The following is a 21,687-nucleotide window of genomic DNA, read 5'->3' as shown; positions in this document are numbered from 1 at the left end:
TTTTGCGACTTTATAACATAAAGGGGAGCTCTCACAGCATAAGAGAAATAACGTACAAAACTCTGCGAGTTACAGTGAAAAAAAGGGAGGAGGAGTGAAAGAGGAATGAAACACTGGCAGCCACATATTTAATGTTGACAGTTTACACCCAATACCATTGTACAGAGGTTCGTGTTAACTTGCTCATCTGTCTTGTGTATGAAAATCAAGCATAAGTTGTTAGATGCCACCTGCAGCCCAATAAGGGCTTGGAAGCAATGACGAAAAATTACAACTGGAGTTAAGCCAATATAGTTCTGTTGAGTGAAGTAAAACTAATACTTGAGTGACACCGTGTTGGGTGCTTCTCGGAACTAAAGTTCTCAGAGAACTAAAGTGTTTTTGTTTTAACTAACTTTTCTATGTCAATACCTTGGCCAAAGTCACACACAGTGAGAACTGAGATTTAAACTTTGGTCTGATTCTTTCGACTGTAATATAAAATATTCCAGCCATATAATACAACTGTATAAATTTTGAAAAATCTTTCATGGCACATCTTTCTATTACGATCAGCCCTGTATTTAAACTTCAGACAAAGGAAAATAAAACTAATAACCAGAAAAATAATAAATTATCTAGCTCCTATAAGAACTTTACACTCAATTGAAGACCTAACACAAAATTAAGAGAGCTAATTATCTACAAAGGTAGAACGTTAGGCTGTGGGATGGAAATCCTGGTCTTTCAGGAATTCGGTGAGTGTACAAAAGAATCAGTGTTTAGCACACCTTGAACCATTTGTCGATTAAACCAAGTCTTTGAACATATTTAGCCTATTTTAGTCGCACACTTCTTACCGTCTTTTAAGGATTACCGTCCTACATACATACTGCTTAATTTTGCCAACATTTCACCCCAAGTGTTCACTGACTCCACTGTTTATTCCAGAGTACCCATTTAATCAAGGCCCCTCCTTATAACGGGTCTCCTAAGCTTGGACCAAGGTCCTCCACCCTTAAGAAAAAAACAGAGAAAGAGCAAAGAAAGGTGCCAATGAGGACTCTGGGTGAAAGCCGCTACCCGACTGCTGGCCTCTGATGGGGAGGAGAGAGATGGAAGGCAAGAGCCACAGACAGGCTCAACTTCACTCTGGAGAGACTTTCAAGGCCGAGCTTCAGTACCTTTTACGATCAAGTAGGCGATGGCGAGGAGGAAGGCGAGGAGGATGGCGAACAGCAGCGAACAGAGAATTGAGAGGATCTGGACAGGCCACCGCCGGGCCTGGGCTCGTCCGCCCGCAACCGTTGAGAAAATGCCATTGCGCTTATCGGGCAGAACCGGCGACCCGTCCCTGTCCCGCTGGAGTAGCGAGCCCTTTCTAGGCTCCGACGACGCCCCGGCTGAAAACTCCGCCCGCAGGTCGCGGGCCACTTGGTCGCATCCGTCCTCCTCGTCCCCTTCACCTTCACCCCAACTGTCCCCCTGAGTGAAGGCGGTAAAAGCCGGCCGGGCAAACGGAACAGGGGTGCCGAGGCGTCGGCGCAGAGGAGCGGAGCGCCGCCCGCTCTCCACAAACGACATGGCGGGAAAGACGAGGGGACCAGCGGACGTCGAGAGACTACCACCCGCCCCGCCCCGCGCTCGCAGCAGCCAATCAGCGGCCAGGCCCCCCCCCCAGCCTCCACCACCTGGCACTGATGCGCAGGGGTGTCCGGGAGTGCGCAACGGGGCGGAGAAGGTGCTGTGGAGCCTAAGGAAAGGGTGGGTGCCCCGGGGCCAGAGCACGATCCCCGGCTAGTAGGAAGGAAGGGAAGCGGGGAAGCGCACAGGGAGAGGCGACCCGAGGCTGAGGGTAGCCAAGTCTCCTCTCCCTGCAGTGCTTCGTCCCGGCCAGAGACCTCCGCCACCGTCGCGTCACCTCTAGGCAACCGCGCGCCCCGGCAGTCCCCAAAGCTGCATCTTCTCGACGCTCGGTCCTAGCGCCCTCCCATACCTTTCTGATTCACATTTCCGAACCGATTTGCTTTCTCCCTTCTTCCGCCGTAAGCACCTACTCTTCTCTGGCTTCCCTCTTTAACGGCAGCTCACCGCCCAAACGCTCTCCTCTCGTCCAGACTGCCCTTCCCTCTTTTTCTTTTGCATTGTTCTCCCCGCCCCTATCACAACTTCCCTCCACGCTGCTCGACACGCCTCTCTCCCGCCCCCTCCACCCCGGAGTGGGCTCAGCTGCTGGTGCGTACGGAGTTTTAACCCTCTTCTAAGGAGCCCCCCCCCTCCTCTTCCCGCCCCCTCCCCTCCGTCTCGAGCACCGCGCGCGCCCCCGCGCGCGTCCGGCCCCGGCCACCGCTAACGCTAGAAGCTGCTTACCCCACCCCCACCCCCACCCCACCCCACCCCACCGCGGGCAGCCTCAGGTTTGTGGGGCGTACGGAACTCGGGCGGAGTGGGTGAAGGTGGCAGGCCCCCACTGCCCCACCCCCTACGGGGTGAGGCGGTCTAAGCTCGGGAAGCTGGGACAAGGTTGTCTTCTCTTCCCCGGGGAAAGTTGGTGGAGTTTTCCCGGAGGAGGCGCAGAAACTTCCTCCGTCCCCCTCCCCCCCCTCCATGCAGGCGACGCCAAGTGAGGCTGAGGCTGGGGGCGAATCGCCGAAGAGCTGCGTGTCGACAGCGCACTCTGATTGGACAGCGGGGAAGCCTGTCAGCTTATTGGCCCCGCTGATCCCGCCCCGTAGCGCAGGGCAGCCTTTAACCTTTGGCCCCAGCGGACGCCAGCCACTCAGATCGCTTCTTGTTGGTATGTGTAGCGGCAGTGGCCGCCGGCGGAGCAGTCTGAGCCCGACGATGAGGCCGGGGACGGGAGCTGAGCGTGGAGGCCTCATGGTGAGTGAAATGGAGAACCATCCTCCTTCGCGGGGTCCCGGGGACGGGGAGCGGAGATTGTCCGGCTCAAGCCTCTGCTCCAGCTCTTGGGTCTCTGCTGACGGCTTCCTGAGGAGACGGCCCTCGGTAAGGGATCGGTGGAGCAGGGGGAAAGCGGCACAATGAAAAACGGAGTCAGAGAGGCAGGAAGCTTTTTCCAGAAGGAGAAGAAGATAAGAGCGGACGGAGGAAGAGCTCGAGATGGTGGGATATGTAACGAGGAAGAGAATTGGAGAGCGGGGATGCACAAAGGGAAGGATGTGGGTCCCTGGAAGTTCCCATTGGGCTTGGCCTAGACAGATGCGCGGTGGAGGTGCTGGGCCTTGGGCGCGGTGAGCCTCTTGGAGAGGTAGGCCGGCTGTAGCAGGAAGGGGGAGGCGGAGACTTGATGTTGTAGATTTTAAAAGCGGCTGGTAAAATCTGCTTTCACCAATGGTAGTGGTGTCTGCAGGGGGTACAGTTGGGAAAATTGGCAGGGGATAACTACCTGTTTTTAAGACCCGGAACAATGGGCACACAGGTAAAGAAATAGTTGTCTTTTAAAAGCGAATTAAAATGGATGTTTTGGTTGGTTGTCTTTAGGGTCTGTGAATGACAGACCTTAGTCTTTGGAAAAAAAATTTTTTTTGGCAGAAGTAATTCTACTTGTGTTAAAGATTCTGTTAGGAAATAATATGTTTATATGTTAGGAGTTAAGTGCCCATGGGTACACGTAATGTGTTCTTTTTTGGTAAGACGAGTTCTTACCTTAGTTAATTTAATTTGGTAGATTCTCATTTCAGAATTTAAGATCAACTTAAAAATAAATTTAAAGATAATTAGTGTTCTGACATAAGTTAGCTATCTTCTATCTGTGTGAACTAGAACAAAGTTGTGGTTTTTCACCCGTAACAGTTTTTAAATTGGCTTTCACATGCGTGTTCCCTGAGTTTAGCAAGCCAGCTAGTAAGCAGTGTGCTTTAAAAAAAAAAAAAAAAAAAAAGGAAGGAAAGAAAGAAAAGAGAAAACCTATGCTTTAGCTGTCCGGTATTTATTTTAATTCTTTCCATTTTGTTCTGTAATTTGTTTAGTTTCAAGTTCTTTATAAGTACTGGTATGTAGAGTGCATTTTGTTTGTTTAAGAAAGTGTAAGTTAATCCAGTAATTGAATTACACATTGGCCTAATATGCCGCTGCACATAACCAATTTGTTGAAATCAGATTTTTGAGAAGCATTTATTGTTACTTGCTAATTTTTAAATTGTCCCTATTTTTCAGATGGGGCACCCTGGCATGCATTATGCCCCAATGGGAATGCACCCTATGGGTCAGAGAGCCAATATGCCTCCTGTACCTCATGGAATGATGCCGCAAATGATGCCCCCTATGGGAGGGCCGCCAATGGGACAAGTAAGAATGTTTTTGTTTTATTTTGTATTTATTTGTTTATTTTTGCCTGTGGTATCATTGTGTCAAGATTTCAAAATCCGGGTGAATACTTGCAGCTGTTTAAGGATTAGCTTATGCCAAAATAATGTCAAATAAGTCAAATGTTGAGTGATGACACTAATCAAATTTTGAATGTAAGGAGAAGCCTTCTGTATAAAAGATTTATTTTCTACCAACAACAGAATTCAGTTCTTTTATTAAGTAGCTGTATATGTAGTCTTTTTAATTTAATAACTTTCTTTTTCCTATTATGTCAATTGAAGTTAATGCTTGAGTAGTGAATATTATAGGTCAACATAATTTATGTCCGTGGACCATGTAAATGCACAGAGTCTAAAAAAACAGAATTGTTTAGGTCTTGGCTTAGAATAAAGTTGATTCCTGAAATAGCATTCTCTTCTGTGTGTGTGTGTGTGCGTGCGCGCGCCCGTGTTGGGAATAGAATAGGAAGGTTCTACTCTAATTTAATTCTTCATTAGGACAGTGCCAAATAGGTGGTTCATTTTCCACTTACACTGTTTTGTTTTGTTTTGTTTTAAATGCTTATTGCTTCTGCACTCCTGCTTTTGAGCTGTCCCTTTCATTTCCAGTATAAATTGTAAACGGATATTTTGTGGGAATGATTTGGATCAAAAGGTTTTAATGCTGACTCAGTGAATTCAGTAGAACTGAGTTCCTAGAGAAGCATCCAAGAAAGGTAACAGGTTCAGTTACCATGAGTAATTTTATGCCCCCTGTCAGGTTCTGTGATACATATATTCTTTGTTGGTTCAGTTCTTTCCATTTTAGTATCTATAAATCATCAAAAATTTAGGTTGATAAAATATTTTGGAAAGCCAATTAGGTATGGTCTTTCTGCTAATTAATACTGTTTATGCTGATAATCACTTGAGCCTTGATATTTTAATTTTTTGGTGAAATTATAGTGGAGAAAGGAGTTTGCTCTGTGTCTTTCTCTTTTTAACTTAACCTTAGGAGTAGAAGGGCTTAATGTCAAGTGGCTTTCTTCTTTATTTGGAATATAGCCCTTAAGTTTGTATAAAAATTTTTACTCAAAGACACCAGGCCCCCAAAATTCTGCTGGGAGGATTTTTGTTTGTTTGTTTTTTTAATAAAAGAACCATTTATTTTGTGATTCTAGAATAACACAAGATTTAAAACTCCCTTAGGTGATGGAGAAACAATTCTGATTCCTCTTCTGTTTCTCTCTATCTGTAAGCAGCAAGGAGCTCTTCTGGTTTTCTTAGTAGAGCTGCTCTAACTAGATAATGAGCTTTAAAAAATATTTATTCTTTAAATGCTCTGGTTCTTATTTAAAATTAGTTTCTTTCCACAGAAAGATAAAATAAAACAATTTGCTACTGCCAGATGCTTCTCTCTTTTCTGGGGCCTTCTGTTTCCATTGGGCCAATCAAGGTAAGTTTTGCAAGGGATTGACCTGCTTACCCTTGCTGTAATGGTGCTATTGCACTACCAGACCAAGACACCAGCTAGTCATTTCTAGTAAAATGCAGATTTTATTTATTTTTTTAAGTACTTTTGTGTATCTCATTGACATAAGCTGGTCACAGTTTGCTTTATGGCCCTTTCTCTTTAGCTGTATCAGTGACCATCTTCCTAGTAAGGTTACTTGCTATCTGGTACACGTCTGTTCAAATCCTTTGAATTTTACCTTGTGGTTTTCTTTTTCCCTAGACCAGTGTATGCTATGTATCTGTAAGTGTACCTGACTATTTAGAAGTTTAAAAGTCTGTCTCCCTCTTGGCTCTTGTTAGGATCATGAATGAATGGATGACTTAAGAGTCCAGCTCTGAGGGTCCCAAAAGAAACTCCATTGCTTTTCCTTAAAATTAGATTGTTTCTTTTTTTCTTCTTAATATCTAACTTATATGGGACCCAAATTAGTAAAACTAATTCTTATTTGAGCTTTGGTAACAGACTAGGAGGGCATGGATAATTTAAATTCTCAAGTAATCTAGAAATCTAATTTAAAGCCCTGTAAGCAACTACCTTAAAGATAAAAGTTGCTAATTAGCAAAATTGATCTTTTTTCTGCATATCATCTCTTCTGTCTTCCCACTTAGAGATATTAATGGTCAGAAGATAATGAGAAACAGTAGGGTGCCTATGTAGTTCAGTGTGGTGACACAAAGTTGGTAGGGTTCTGCCATTCAATTTTAAAAAGTCAATTTACAGATTTAGACTTTGGGACTGAAGGTTATGGAACCTTCATGTATATTGCCTAGTTCACATTAATACCTCATTCTGGGACCAGCTGAAGATGAAAATTGGTGCCAGTCTTACTTGCTAAATGATTCTGGTCTTTGGAATGTTAGTGAACATGACGTGAAATTTTAAAACTTGTTTGTAAAATAGTATGCTGACTGGACAGAATACCCACGTATGGAGCCAGAAGTCGTAATTTTTTTGATGCATCAAGTTACAGGTTAAAGGAGTATTATGGTTTTCTTAAAGAGTTTTTTTATTTGTTTTTATTCAGGAGATAACCTACAGTGCCCCTTTTAGAATTCAGGCTTAATCTATTAGTACTAAAAAGTGCATTTCTTTCAAGTTTATATCAGTTATCTGTTGTATAGGTTAAATTTGCCTCTTACTGTATGTTAACTTCATGTGGGAAAGTTGTTCTTCTGCTTTTACAGGATTATAGAATCTTAACAGCTGGAAGGGACCTTGAAAGTTGTGTAACCTTTAAATAATATGGAAATTAAATAATGGTTTATCACTGGTTAAAAAAACCATTATAAATAATTTCCCTGCTTGCTGGCAGTACTCAAAAATTTGCAGTAGAGATTTGCCTTAAGATGTGATTATATGTGAGGCCATCTTCTACTTATATAGTAAGTAATGTTTTGCTTTTGAAATGTTTTCACATCTAATTTTTGTTGTTCTTTGTACACAAAGGACATGCAAGTCCTTCCTTTATCACAGGTGATTTTGCCTTCACTGAAAGTCCTTCTAGCTGGCTCTTTTTTTCTTTTTTTAATTTTTTATCTTTCTTTTAATGAGAAAAGTAGAGTAAAAGACTTAACTTTTTCAGCTCTAACAACCTATGGTTCAATTCAGATCATTTGATAAGAAGAGTAGGTGATATGTATGAGATATTATGGGTTGATGTGGAAGTAACAATACTTTTATTAGTGCCTCCCTAATTCTAATTATTCATTACTTTTTGGGCTCTATTCAATAAATTGATAAATGAATCATTGCTTTTTACAAATGAGTTTGATTTTCTTGTCCTTAAATTGAGTAAGACGAGCTTTAACAGATCTTGAGTCTATTCCTGCTGCCATCTGGACCCAAGCAGTTACACTCTCATGCCCAAGATGCTTTTAACTTTTAGGGTTTTTTTGTTTTTGTTGTTGCTTTTTTGTTTTGTTTTCTGTTTGTTTTTGCTTTAAGCTGCCCCCTCAAATTCTTTTAGATTTCAGCATGTTGTCTCCTTGCCCAAGAACCTCCAGTGTTTTTCTGTACCTGTATAATGTCTAAATTTCACAATTTAACTTCCAAGACTCTCCCATAGTACAGTTCAGTGCATGATTCTGAGCTGCATGTCTTCACACTCCCTAATTTGAAACCAGGCTGGTCTTTTTATATCTTGGGTGATTGAATCAGTTCATGACTGAGCTCATGATGTTCATGCCCTCCTGGCCACAGCTCACTACCACCATGAACTTTTCTTACCTAAGTTCTACCATTTCAAGTTCTGCTTTCTCTCAAAGATCCTCAGCAATAACTTTGTCCAGCATACACCTCCCCTTCAAAATATTAAAATAAAATCCTATGAAATCTGCCCACAACTCTTACTATTTTGGTTATTTGGGGATTTAGTTTTGATTTGTTTTGTTTAATGGTTTAATTGCTCTGTCTTTCCAGCAAGTAATAGACTGTAAGCTCTTAGAGGGCAGGACCTGTGTTTTCTACTTTTTAAGAAGTCCACAGGTGCTGAGCACAGTTCTTGGCACAGCATGGGTGCTCAGTAAAATACTTGTTGAATGAATGAAACAAAAACATACTCTTTCCTACATTATAGGCCTTGAAGATAGTAGTTGTTACATGTGACTATTTTCATTGGTTACTTGTGACTTTACATTGTTACCACTTCTTAGTGTATGCCTCTCTACAGTTGCTTTTTCATTTGATAAAAATGGAAGATAAAATGAAGTAAATAATTTTTGTTTGGTGAATAAAGCAAAAATATTTATTTCCTTTTATTTTAAATTATAAGCAAATATATTTCTATCAGTATGATTTATTGATCGTTTTAAGACGTTAATTTTTCCATACCCTAAGGGAAAATGATTTGGAATATAGGCCTTCCAGAGAAATCCAAAGTGTTGGGTGTCTTAGGTTTTTCTGGCTGATTTGACCAATTGTTCCTATTGGTTTTGAATTACCTTTACTTTTGGGTATTTAGAGAATCCATGCCATTGAATTGAATGTTAGTAAGTGACAAAAAGCCTTTTTTTTTTTTTTTTAAGTTATTTGCTCATGATTGTTGAATCTCACTAACTTTCTGTATGCATTTACGTTATCCAGGCAAGTAATTTTTTTAAAAAATAGATTGAGCTAGAACTAATGTGTTTGTATAACTTCTCGGCTGTGTGTATGTGGTTAGATTTTGATGAATTTACTAACGATATTATTTTCTTTAGATAGTATTTCAGTTAATATGAACTTACCTATTCAAAACCCTTAGAGTAGTGTTTGTAAGTATGGAGAATATTTGGAGAGCTCTAAGAAGACTATAAGTGTGGAAAAATGAACTGTACCCCTCTTCTGCCTTTGACATTCAAGGGCAGAGTATTCTGAAGATGTTGAGAAGTCTTGCAGAAGCCTTCTGAAACCATTTTTCTCAGTGTTTCTTGGTTTTATTTTACCATCTTCTGCTCCCCCACCTCCCCAGCCTTCTTTACCTCCCTGTTATGTGTTTATTTTGCTTTGTCTAGCACATTGCATGGAATTAACGTTGCATGGAATTAGCATTTTGTGAGAAATGCTATTATTGGGGCTGTTTATTCATTTAGTCTGGTCTTTAGGAGGAAAAGGCAACATCCAAATTAGTATTAACAGACATGAATGAATCATTGTAGAGTGCAACAAATGTATTCATTGAGTAACAGGATTAAAAAAAAGAGAACAAATCTCAACAGGTTAACAGGTTGACTTTTAATTGGGTTTGTTAGAAAGATCTGTGACATGACTTAGAATCATGAAATTGTATATCAATAGCTAGGTAAAGATTTGGTAGCTGTGTGTATATGTCCTATAACTCTGTACTAGGATGTTTGGTTTTTATGTAGAGAAATAACAGAGCTAAGTTGAAGGTTTATGAAAGTAAGAATGAGTAGATGACTGTCTCATATGGAAGTTGTTAGTCTTTCATTCTTTCTTTCTTTTACCATACCTTCATATTACTTTTAGTCAATAAGCATTTAAGTCTTCTGGCTGTGATGTTAAAATGAATCTATATATCCTGTACTGAATACTTACAGGCATTCCTCACATGCTTGATTTTCTCATCTTCTAACTGATGGCTGTCGTGTTACTCCAGACATTTGGAAGTTTTGTGGAGATGAATCTTATATTTGTTTTCTTTCTCTGGTCAAGTAATCATACATTTCTTTTGCTTATTAAAGAAAAATAAATTGTGGTTAGTGGTTACTAAAGATAATGATGTTTTGCATGATGGGTTTGAAAGAAAACCTGCTTCTAATTGCTTCTTTTTTTACTTGGTGTACAGTACACCGAAAGTGGAAACCTGAATCTTCTCCAAATCTGGGTGATCCTGCTATGTCTGTTAAAAGAGTAGGGGCGCCTGGGTGGCGCAGTCGGTTAAGCATCCGACTTCAGCCAGGTCACGATCTCACGGTCCGTGAGTTCGAGCCCCGCGTCAGGCTCTGGGCTGATGGCTCAGAGCCTGGAGCCTGTTTCCGATTCTGTGTCTCCCTCTCTCTCTGCCCCTCCCCCGTTCATGCTCTGTCTCTCTCTGTCCCAAAAAATAAATAAAAAACGTCGAAAAAAAAAAAAAAAAAGAGTAAACCTGCCAGCAAGTGAGGACTGTTTTGAGTTGACAGATAGTTTGCTTTATCTTCAGCTTTGATCCCTCCCCCGCCCCCGCTTAAAACTCATTTATCTTAGACTTAAAAAAAATGTTCTCATTACAATACAAACATAATTTTTTACTTGTTAGGTCCTCATCTTCTGTTGAGGTTAAGATTTTTTTAAATTATCTTTTGATTCATGAATGAATATTAAGTTTCTGTTCAGAAACATAGACTTGGTATAGTTTCTTTGGCCATGTGATACAAGAAAATAGTTAATTCTCTGAAAGGTGATTTTTTTTCCAGTAATTTTGAGGTCATTATGTATTTGTTAGCATATATTTGTTAAATACAATGGAAAATTTCTCTCTCCTATACAGAAATAAGAATTGGTCATAAAGTTGACTAATACAGGTTGAGTTTCTGCTGTGTCTGTGTACCTGTCCTCTGCACCAATAATATGTACACAAATGAGATGTGCTCTGTGTTGTAAAGATGCCCACAATTGAGAGAAAACTAAAAAATAAAGTTTCATATAAACAATCTGTAATAATTTAACTAGTTACAAAACTGAATCTAGTTTAAAGGACTCTAGGTTAAATCTACTTTAAAGGACTAAGTTAACTAGTTACAAAACTGAATCTAGTTTAAAGGGGTAGGAGATAGTAACAGTTGTATGTCCCTCTATACTTGAATACCAGATGGTTTATGTTTGAAAGAAGGCTTGGGTGACTTTTTAAAGGAAGTTTTAAAATATAATTCTGTATGATTTGAGACATCACAGTTTGTTTGTATCCCTAGTCTGTGTTTAGAGCTTTTTAAAAATTAAAATTAGTTTATTTTCATTCAACTCTGTTTTTAAGTTTTTGTGTCATATATCCATACCCAGTAGTTTTCTTTATATTTTCTTTGCCCTCATTTAAGTTTGGAGTTTAGTAAGAGATAGTGGGCTAAGTATCAGTTAACAATGTAAACTATTCACTTGCCCTTTTGCACATAATTTTCTTTTAAGGTTTTAGGAAATAGGGTGGTGATGCCTAATCTGTATTAGGATTGTAATACTAGCACCATCTTTGTATATAACTTTGAGAGATTTGATCCTTTTGACTCTGAAAAGTGAGTTGGCTACGGGATGAATGTCTGATTTATAGATGGCAGTAGTAAGGCTCCGTGAATGAAGTGATTTGTCCAGTGACATTGCAGAGCCAGCACTAAATTTGATGCTCAAAATGGATTGCCTTATTACACATGTTGATTCCTGGCAAAGATGATGATTTTACATTATTTACTAGGTATCTTTAAAGAACCGAGGTGCCGATCTAATAGTTAGGGAATAGATGAGAGACTGGGCAATATAAGAGAAACTTTGATGATCTTACTTGAAGGAGAGCAGTTGTAATAAAACAGCTGTATTTATAGAGCACTGTTCTGTGCACCTTCCATGCATTGTTCCATTTGATCCCTATAGCAGTCTTAATAGATGAGTGCTATTTTCCCCAGGTTATAAGGAGAAAATTGAGGCCCAGATAGGTTATGTAAATTAGCCCAAGATCACACAGCTGGTAAATGGCCATGCTGGTATAGGAATTCTGGTAGTCTCACTCTAGACTATACTTCATAGCTATACTAGACTGCTTCCTTGTATAGCAGTAGGAGATTATGTCATTAAGCTAACCTCCTTAGATTCTGAAGGAATAGTGTATACTTCAGCAATTCTAAACTATCCAGGTTGAGAGAATTTAGCAACCTAAATCCTGGCAATTAAATTATTAGACTTTTAATGGTTTCATACTGATGGTGCTGCCAAGTGACTGGCCTAAGTTGACACAAATCATCTCACAAAAATTCAGATGGGTTGAAACATACATATCTATATTATGTGTATCCTAAAATTAATGAAACGTCATGAATGGTAAGGTTCTATTCCAGTTTGTGCAAATGTAGTCTATTTTTTGTTTATCTAAATGTAATCTCAGAAAATGACAAATGTCTTGAATTTATATATAATTGTAGATGAAGAGGATTTAAGTTAAATAATTGTCCCAAAATGCAGCTAGTTATTATTTTGGGTTGTTAAGGATATACTTTTTAAACAGAAGTATTTGTATTTATTTCTAATCAAATGAATATCTGCTTACATTCAGAGATGTAGTTTTTACAGTTTTTCACTGATTAATTTTTTGCATTCATTCATAAGGTAAGTTAGTGGTATAAAGGATCATGGTTTTTAAGTATAAGACTTAATACCCTCTGTGTACTTATTTGTGGAATTTGACCTTAACACCACATTTAAGAGGAACCAAATAAAAAGGCAGTCTAATTTTTTATGGGGTGCTTGAGTGGCTCAGTCGGTTAGACACCCGACTTCAGCTCAGGTCATGATCTCACAGCTTGTGAGTTTGAGATCCGCGTCGAGCTCTGTGCTGACAGCTCAGAGCCGGGAGCCTGCTTCGGATTCTGTGTCTCCCTCTCTCTCTGCTCCTGCCTGGGAGCCTGCTTCGGATTCTATGTCTCCCTCTCTCTCTGCTCCTGCCCCGCTTGCACTCTGTCTCTCTCTCTCAAAAATGAATAAACATTAAAGTATACTTTTTAAAAACAGCAATCTAACTTTTTAGATAATCAATTTACAACTTCAGGTTTGCAGAAGGAATGGTTTTGAATAATCAACAAGATTTAAAAAGTTAATTTTTAGACAAAAATAGCTTAGGTTGTGTGATTTCTTTCCAGCAGGAAAAACTTCAGGAAATAATAATGAAGAAAAGAACTTTTGAAGTGCCCACGTGAAGATCTTCACTTTGTTTTGATATCATAAAACAACTGGGCTAATTTAGTTTACATTTTGAGCAACTAATGTGTTGTAGCGTCGATGGAATTGCTTTTATTACTTTACCTTTAATTTTAAAAATATCTGGTAAAGAATGAAACAGGCTTGATTTTATCTAACATTAGGAACTTCCCAAATTGGGATGCTAAGAATGAGCAGATTGTGCAGTGCTCCCCAGTTTCTACTTGTTTTTTTTTTTTTTTCACGCTGGTATTTCTTCTGAGGACATTGTGATAAATGATTAAACTTGTTATTAAAAGAATAGAAATACGCATAGAAAAATTTTTATATAGTATATATACACAAATGGTTGGCCATTTATGAATAAAGTATGCCAAGTAGAATATCTGAATTAATTATGGTTTTAAGAAGTGTCAAAGTGTCCATAAAATTCAGATATTTAATATTTTAGACAATTTAACTTATGGCTCACATGTATGTGTTCTACCATTCCATTTTCTTCTGTTTCCTAATAACTAAAATTTTGTAATTATAATAATATATTCTCAAAAGTAGCTTAAATTGAAATTTGTGAAGCTCTACATGACTGTGATTTTCTAGTGTACTTTTCATTAAGCTTATATGAACTACTGCTTTGTAGCTTCAAGAATGATCTGGCTGATGGAATTCATAGTGGCATCATTGTAGCAACTGTATTAAGAATTTTTCCTTCAACTATTTTGAGTCAACATCCTATTTTCATTGAACTTAAGATGCTATTAGTGGTAAGATACTCCATTATATGATGTGCCCTTAGGAAAAAAACCTAATGAGAAGGCTAAAATACTCTTCAGATAAAGCTGGGAGACCAAGGGGCTGTTTAGTCCCTTCATGTGAAGCAAGAAGTAAACCTGCAGAGGGACAACAAAGTAACTTCTGAATGCCTCAACTTTGGTTATTGGGCCGAGGGAGGGAAAAGTCACTTCTGAGGGTTTGAACCAGAAGTCTCATAAGCTTGCAACCTGGATCAGTTTGTATAAAACAAAATATTGATAACTTAGAAATTTTAAATGGTATCATGTTGATGGTGCTGCCAATGACTGGCCTAAGTTAACACAAATCCTCTGGAAGAATCCAGATGAGTTGAAACATATATCCCCATATTATGTGTATCCTAAAATTAATGTTTAAAAAAGGAAATCGTAACATTTCCACAAAGTAGATTCTTTAGGCTTCGGGGAACAGGCTTTTTGTGATGCTCAGGTGTCTGGAAGAGTTTTTATTTTGTCTAATACTTAAAATAGCTTTTCATAAGAATGTAGTATATTTTGTATTTATGTTTTTGTTCTTTAACTTCATATTTAAAATATCACAGTTTTTGTCTAAAATTACATTAATAATCTATTTACTTTCAGATGCTCAGTTGTACGTAATTTAAGAATCTTTCCAGTGTTTGTCCAGTTGAACAAGCCTAACTAGTTGCTGCCCCTCAGAATTCACAGAGATGTTGAGGGAGAATTTAGCTTTTTATTTAACACTAAATCTCTATAATCCAATTCCATGAGTTTTAGTCTAAACGCAAATTTTCTAGCTGTTTTAAGATTTGAAGTGTGGGAAGAAAAACAATTGAGAACTTTGTCAGACTGTTTAATGGTTTTCAAATATTGTTTGCTTTAAGTGTCACTGGCCTGTTCTAGTCAACTTTTGTTATATGTAAGGATTTTTGTCCCTTGGTTTTTAAATGGGATTTGATCACTGTCTTCTGAAGTCAAGAGTATTTCAAATTGAAATTAGATTCATTTGTACTGCTACCATGTGGAAGTGTTCTGTTACATGATGGAGATTTTACCCCACTTAATGTCTTTAGTTGTTATGAGAAAATACTTCTTTCCCAAGTTTTCAAAGTTCAGCTTTTCAATTTAGCTTAGAATTCTAATTTTTCGATATGTTGACAGCTTTGGATTTTATATATAGACCATTTTAAGTACCAGGCTGTTTCTCTCTGTTTCCCAGTATGCTTCCTCTCGTAATCAGTTATTTAGTACTTTAAGAATGCAAAACTACATTGCTATTAGCCTAAAGTAAAATTAGGTGTGAGTATATATTGTTGGGAGTAGGGCAAGGAGGGAACAAGCCTAGTTCTCATTTGATTGCTCTGTTTTTTTCTCTTAATGTATAATTATTTCTCTAATTCTTTTAGCCTGGGTAGTGGAAGCTTATACTTTTGTTTTCAAATTCTGAACCTTTTTTTTTTTTTTTTTTTTTCCAACTGTTAATTTCACCATATATTCCAAGTACTGGTCACATGTTTTCTGTCAGGTTCTTGTTTCATGATGTTTAAGCAATTTATCGGGTATTTTAAGGAACAGAAACCCTTTTTGTTTGTTTTTTAATCCATTAATACAATGATACTTCATTTTAATGGTACTTTAACTCGTTTTGCTCTGAGTTGATTTTCTCAAATAATAAAATTCAGTATACAAGTGTTATTACCTTTAGTAGACTTTATATGTTCCTGTTGACCAATATACTTGTTTGTATTTCCTATTTCTCCCAATTTTCATTTAATTTGAAACTAAATACCTACTTACTGTGTTCCAGTACCTATGATTATTATATACGATTTTTATCCCCCTCCATGTTTTCCTTAGATTTTTTCCTATTACAGTCAAAGTTATAATGTGGGATTATACTAATATGGATGACTGTTGGGTCAAAATCCCTTGGAAATTTATGTTAATCCACATGTTTTTCTAATTCATTTTTGGTAGTAAAGATTCATTCATAGTTTTGGATGGCAGACATTGGTAGGCTAGATTAACCTCCAAAACTAGTATTTTCTTTCTTCAGATATCATTTATGTGCTTTATTAAGTTTTTCTTTTCAAGAGAGGGCATAGGTGATTTATGTCTGAAGTTTGGGGTTTTTTACATATTTTTTATAGTCATTGAATTTTAAGTACCTTTGATCTAGAATTTTTTAAAGAGCCAGATTACTGTAAAATTTATTTACTACAGATATTAAAAGTCAAAGGTGAGAAATAGAAAAAATTTTTGTCTCCAAAGAAGGGAGAAAAACATGAGTGAGGAGTTAAAATTAAAAGGACGTTAATATTCTCAAATTTACATTGGAAATAAAAGTGCAAACTTTTAAGTTTATTTGTTAAAATAATTTTAACTATACATATAAATTATGGCAAATATTAAAATAGCTCATTGATAAAATACTTCATTCATTCAACAAGCACTTACTAAGCATACTATTCATGTAATAATAGTGTTAATTGAGTTTAAATCTTGAGGTGTACATATTAACTTTGATAACCAGATAGATTCTTAAAGTCCTGTTAAATGCTTTGGTTTTATGTAGTAACCTTTTTTTACTTTTATTCTAGATGCCTGGAATGATGTCTTCAGTAATGCCTGGAATGATGATGTCTCATATGTCTCAAGCTTCCATGCAGCCTGCCTTACCGGTAATCCAGTAAAAGTGATTATTTTCTGTGATGTTTTGACTGCTTTACCACTTTTATATATGACGTAACATGCTATATATAATTTTTTATAGGCTGTCATGTTAGCTTTTTAAGTATGTCTTGAGTACTGTAACACAAAATGGGAATTAGAGTGGGCTTTTATTTTTTTAGGTTCTTCAGTGATAGACATTCACATTTTTTCCTGTACTTATGTGTAATCTTTAGTTTTTAATCTATGTTAAACAAGAGTAGAATAAGAAGTATAACCTATCCAGTAGAAGCATTTTATTGGTTTGGTTGCATTTTGGGGGGCCGAGGGGGGACGGGAGAGAGAGAGCGCACATGCATGCAAGCAGTTGTGCCCAAAAAGGGCAGGGGCAGACAAGGAGAGAGAACATCTTAAGCAGGCTCCCTGCCCAGACCAGAGCCCAACATGGGGCTTGATCTGACAACTATGAGATCATGAACTAAGCCAAAATCAAGAGTCAGATACTTAGTCCACTGAGCCACCCTGCCCCTGGTCTGGTAGCATTTTAATCTTAAAGAGTAGACATTTGCTTTATGGAGTGTTAATTAAAAATTGATGTAGTGGGATTTAGTACTCGATCCTAGATTTAGAAATCAGAAGGTTTTATTCGAAATTTATCTTACATGAGACTTCAGTGATGGCACATTACTTAGAAAATGCTTGACAGCCTTTTCACCCTTATTGAATTGTATAGCAGTATGTATATCATTATTATATTCATATGAGCATAACTTATTTATTACCTGGTAGCCTAGTGGTTGTAATGAGTAGATGTGGCATACTCCACTGGGGTGGTAAATTTGCAAAGGTCTTATCCAAAACCCTTGGGCCAAATATATTCTTAAGTTGTTTAATATTGTAAAATTGTACTTTGTGTACTCTATATATCATATAAAGGTTTCCCTCAGGGTGTTTGGACAGTGCCTTATAATTTCGAACACAATGTTTCTGTAGCAGTATCTTAGGGGTATTCTGTCTGGAGTGGGATGAATAAAGACAAAGAGCTCGTGTCATTCAGGGCAGATTTTGCCACTCTAATGAGTGTTGATTTGAAACTTGAAAAAACTTGGTTTTTAGAGCTTTTTCTGTTTCAGAATTGTGGGTAAAGGGTTGTGGGACTATATGTAAGTGATGATCACATAAATAAAACACTTAGATTGAAGTGCTTCAGTAGCCCCAAGTTATTGGTGCTTTTACAGTTTATAGCAAGCTCAGGGAACTAATACCACTGAAACTTACTGAGAAACTTTGAATCAGTGGCTTGAGAATTATACATAAAGGGGACTGATTGTGCTTTATGAGGAACATATATGAAATATAGTTTAAACAGGTGAATATTACTAATTTCATTTTTTTTCTTACAGCCAGGAGTAAATAATATGGATGTAGCAGCTGGTATGTATGCCATTTATGGTTTAAATATTAAACTTCACTTGAACAGTAGCTATCGTTTTATTATAATAAGTAATAAAAGCAGTGTCTCTTGGGGCTTTATGATTAACTCCTGATTATTTTTTCTTTTTTTTTTTTTAAGCCGTGGGAAACAGGGGTAGCATTCATAATTTAATCCATAAAAAATTACTAGATCTGGAGTCCTGGGACCAGGTTTGGTCTACAGTTACTCTTTACCCAAATGTTTTTAAGTTTTATAATTAGTTGACAACATTTAAAGTCTGTGGGCCCTATGTAAGAATTAAATGTATCTTTTTACACAAAGATTTGAATTTATCTTGAAAAATGGGATTATCTGAATATTCATTGTTGACAGTGGTCCTTATGAACACAGTAGGTAATCAGAGAATATTTGAATGAGAAATTCTGGTTGAGCCCATACTTGTACTCCGCAAACATTGTGGAATGAGGTAGTAACTCCTTCCTTTAGATATGAAGGCCAACTCTCATTGGCCTTCTGGACTACTTCGTCCTTGTAGCCATTGGAGTTTGTAAACCTTGTGGTAAACCAGCCAGTTATCAATAACTGTTTGTTTCACCTAGTGTACTTTCCATATATAATAGTAATGCCTCAATTATCCATGAATAAATAATGTTCCAGATAAATTGGTTTTACAGATGCTGAGCCTTATTCCATGATTATGCCAAAACATTTCTTGTTTTAAACATGGTTTGAAACATTTAAAATGCACTATGTTGTGCTTTTCTGCAGGTTTATATGGGGCATAATTGGTCTTTTTAAGATACTTCACAAATTTATTTAAGCTGACATGATGTTCTGAAATACATAGTATAGTATTTTGCCTGTTTAGATATATAGAGCTGATTACTGTTACTATTAGCCTAAATAGTCCTGGAAAATCACCTTAAAAAAAATTTTTTTTAACTGAAGTATAAGTTATATACAATATTCTATTAGTTTTAGTTGTAGAACATTTTGATTCGATATTTTAATACGTTACAAAATGATCCCCATAGTAAGTCTAGTTACCATTTGTCACCATCCAGAGTTACTATAATATTATTGACTATACTTCCTGTGCTGTTCATTCCATTGCCTTATTTTACAACTGGAAGTTTGTATCTCTTAATCCTGTTTGCCTATTTTGCCCTCCCCTCTTTGGTAACCAACAATTTGTTTCCTGTGTAAGTCAGAAACAGACTCATAAAATTTCTTCTTAATTACTTTTTAAATGCCTTAGCTCTACCAGTGATATCCATAGTAGCTTCCTTTGATTGTTCTCAGTATATATATTTGTGTGTGTTTACTTTGTTTTATTCTCTTTTTACATATACTTTCTTTTTTACACGTAGTTTTAAATTACTAGTTTCTAAAGTTAAAGCTTATTCATTTGAACTTGGTGACTAATGGGGATTTCCCCTTATGTCTAAAGGGGTTTTGATAATAATATAGGATAGTACCATCTAATAGACCTTTCTGCAGTGATGGAAATGTTCTGTAATATGTACTGTTGAATACAGTAGTCAATAGCCACATGTGATTACTGAGTCCATGAAATTGGCTAGTGCAAAAGAACTGAATTTTTTTATTTTATTTAATGTTTATTAAAAATTTTAACCTAAGCAGACATGTGGTAGCTACTGGATACTGTATTGTACACCACAAGTATGGAATTTATATAGTGGAAGTTGCCAGAAATCTAAAGCATAGAATCTGAAGTCTGACGTATTATATTTCAGTACTGTAGTAGAGAAAGGAATTAGTCAAGATAAACACCTATAACAGCAAGACGAGAAACAAAAGGCAGAGGTTGTGAATACTTCTCAAACTGGATCCAAGTGAGTTTTCATTTTGCAGGTCCACAGTGCCACTTTATTCTGAAAATGCTTTAGGCTGTAGTATTTGTTTTGTGGAAAAGAGAGCATGCACATAGGTCACATGGAACAGCCTTATATTTAGTGTGCTAGGATAAGGCAGAAGAAATAGTATGAACAAATACTTTAAAACTGTTCACTCAAGGAGAGTATGATTTATCACATTGTAAATATTCTTTTTTTTTTTTTAAAGGTACAGCGTCTGGTGCAGTAAGTACCTCTGGAATATATTTATTTCATTATACTTCTTTAGCCTACATTGATCCTTATTTCTGTTTTAAAGTTTATCTACTAAAGTTGAATCTTTTTTTCTTTCTTTTCTATGGCAAAGGTTGAAAAATTGTTTGAGGGGCACCTGGGTAGCTCAGTTAAGTGTTTGACCCTTGATGTCAGCTCAGGTCTTAATCCTAAGGGTGTGAGTTCAGACCCCATGTTGGGCATGAAGCCTACTTAAAAAAAAAAAATTGAATGATTTACCTTAAAATCTAATTTTGATGGGACTTAATGAGAAAAAAAGGAATCAGCTACATACCAGATTTTACAAAGATTTTAATTTCCCTGGTACGATTAGAAGGGAAACAGAACTAGTAGGAACACAGTAATTAACCAATAATTTTCACATAAGGTTTATATTAGAACGTGCTTTCGTATACAAACATTTGTGTGCCCTTGTTTATTACTATAAGTCTTACATAAACTTTTCCTAATACACAGAATTTTAAAATACTTTTTTGCTTGTACCTTCCCTAATTGTGTCAGAAAGACCAATACGATATTCAGAATTGCTTGACTTTTCCCTCCCTTAGGAAAGGAGAGAATGATACCTCTATGCTGCATTTCTTTTTCTCCATACTTGATTTTAAGATAGTAGTTACAGTTATTTTTGTTAATATTTTGGTATGTGGTGTTCTGTTACATATTTTTATGATGTTTGGGAAAATAAGCTTGAAAGCCTTACTTAAAGATTCCTATTTTGGGGCGCCTGGGTGGCGCAGTCGGTTAAGCGTCCGACTTCAGCCAGGTCACGATCTCGCGGTCCGTGAGTTCGAGCCCCGCGTCAGGCTCTGGGCTGATGGCTCGGAGCCTGGAGCCTGTTTCCGATTCTGTGTCTCCCTCTCTCTCTGCCCCTCCCCCGTTCATGCTCTGTCTCTCTCTGTCCCAAAAAAAATAAATAAACGTTAAAAAAAAAAAGAAAAAAAAAAGATTCCTATTTTATCCTTCTTGATAAAAGCCATAGCTTTTGGCCTCAAGGTTTTCTTAGATTTTTGTGTTTTTTAATTCCTTAAAGATCAATGGAAAGAAGACTTCATATGTATGATCTCATTTAATCAAAATAGTCCTGAGAGGTAGCTGTTATCCTCATATTATGGTTGAGGAAGTACAGAAAGCTGTGACTTGATTATAAATGTGTTAATATTTTAAATATGGGGGGAAGATTTTTAATTGTGAACTGTATTTAAATGTTTTAAAGTTTCTTGTATCTTGTGTTTTTTAAAGTTGAATGGTTTTTAAATGTCCATGTTGTATTCTTCCATTGTAAGTGCCTTTTTGTATTTTTGACTAGTGATTGCTGCATGTTTTTCCTATTGATTTAAATAATGCAGGCTCATTTGAGGGATTAAGAAGCAAACGTAAGTTAAAAAGAAGAAAGTAAATTTCACCCTAAATTTTTCCACCTTGAGGGGACCACCACCATTAATGTTTTGGTTGTGTCCATTGTCTGTGAAACCCCTTTTTCCCT

The 21,687-nt window shown here is 37.2% G+C and overlaps 2 protein-coding genes across 10 annotated transcripts in view; one reads left to right on the top strand and one right to left on the bottom strand.

Moving 5' to 3' along the window:
• Window positions 1-2,199, bottom strand: part of ARL6IP6 (ADP ribosylation factor like GTPase 6 interacting protein 6) — a 41,291-nt gene extending 39,092 nt beyond the window's left edge. Inside the window, exon 1 of the mRNA XM_030323551.2 lies at window positions 1,164-2,199. Within this exon, the coding sequence (XP_030179411.1) occupies window positions 1,164-1,563 (400 nt within the window). The 5' untranslated portion in view covers window positions 1,564-2,199. The remainder of the gene's footprint in view (window positions 1-1,163) is intronic.
• Window positions 2,200-2,609: 410 nt separating this feature from the next.
• Window positions 2,610-21,687, top strand: part of PRPF40A (pre-mRNA processing factor 40 homolog A) — a 53,773-nt gene continuing 34,695 nt past the window's right edge. For 2 of the 9 annotated variants that reach the window (XM_030323542.1, XM_030323544.1), the window contains exons 1-5: window positions 2,610-2,988; window positions 4,159-4,290; window positions 16,550-16,630; window positions 18,023-18,053; window positions 20,140-20,156. In XM_030323542.1, the coding sequence (XP_030179402.1) occupies window positions 2,779-2,988; window positions 4,159-4,290; window positions 16,550-16,630; window positions 18,023-18,053; window positions 20,140-20,156 (471 nt within the window). In that variant the 5' untranslated portion in view covers window positions 2,610-2,778. Of the gene's footprint in view, window positions 2,989-3,101; window positions 3,251-4,158; window positions 4,291-16,549; window positions 16,631-18,022; window positions 18,054-20,139; window positions 20,157-21,687 lie in introns of those variants that run through there. The other 7 variants (XM_030323548.1, XM_030323546.1, XM_030323549.1 and 4 more) reach the window with 5 other exon arrangements.

Source organism: Lynx canadensis, chromosome C1 (genome assembly GCF_007474595.2).
Source record: "Lynx canadensis isolate LIC74 chromosome C1, mLynCan4.pri.v2, whole genome shotgun sequence".
NCBI lineage: Eukaryota > Metazoa > Chordata > Mammalia > Carnivora > Felidae > Lynx > Lynx canadensis.
The sequence above is the reverse complement of the archived record's forward strand: the minus strand, read 5'-3'. Positions and strand labels throughout refer to the sequence as shown.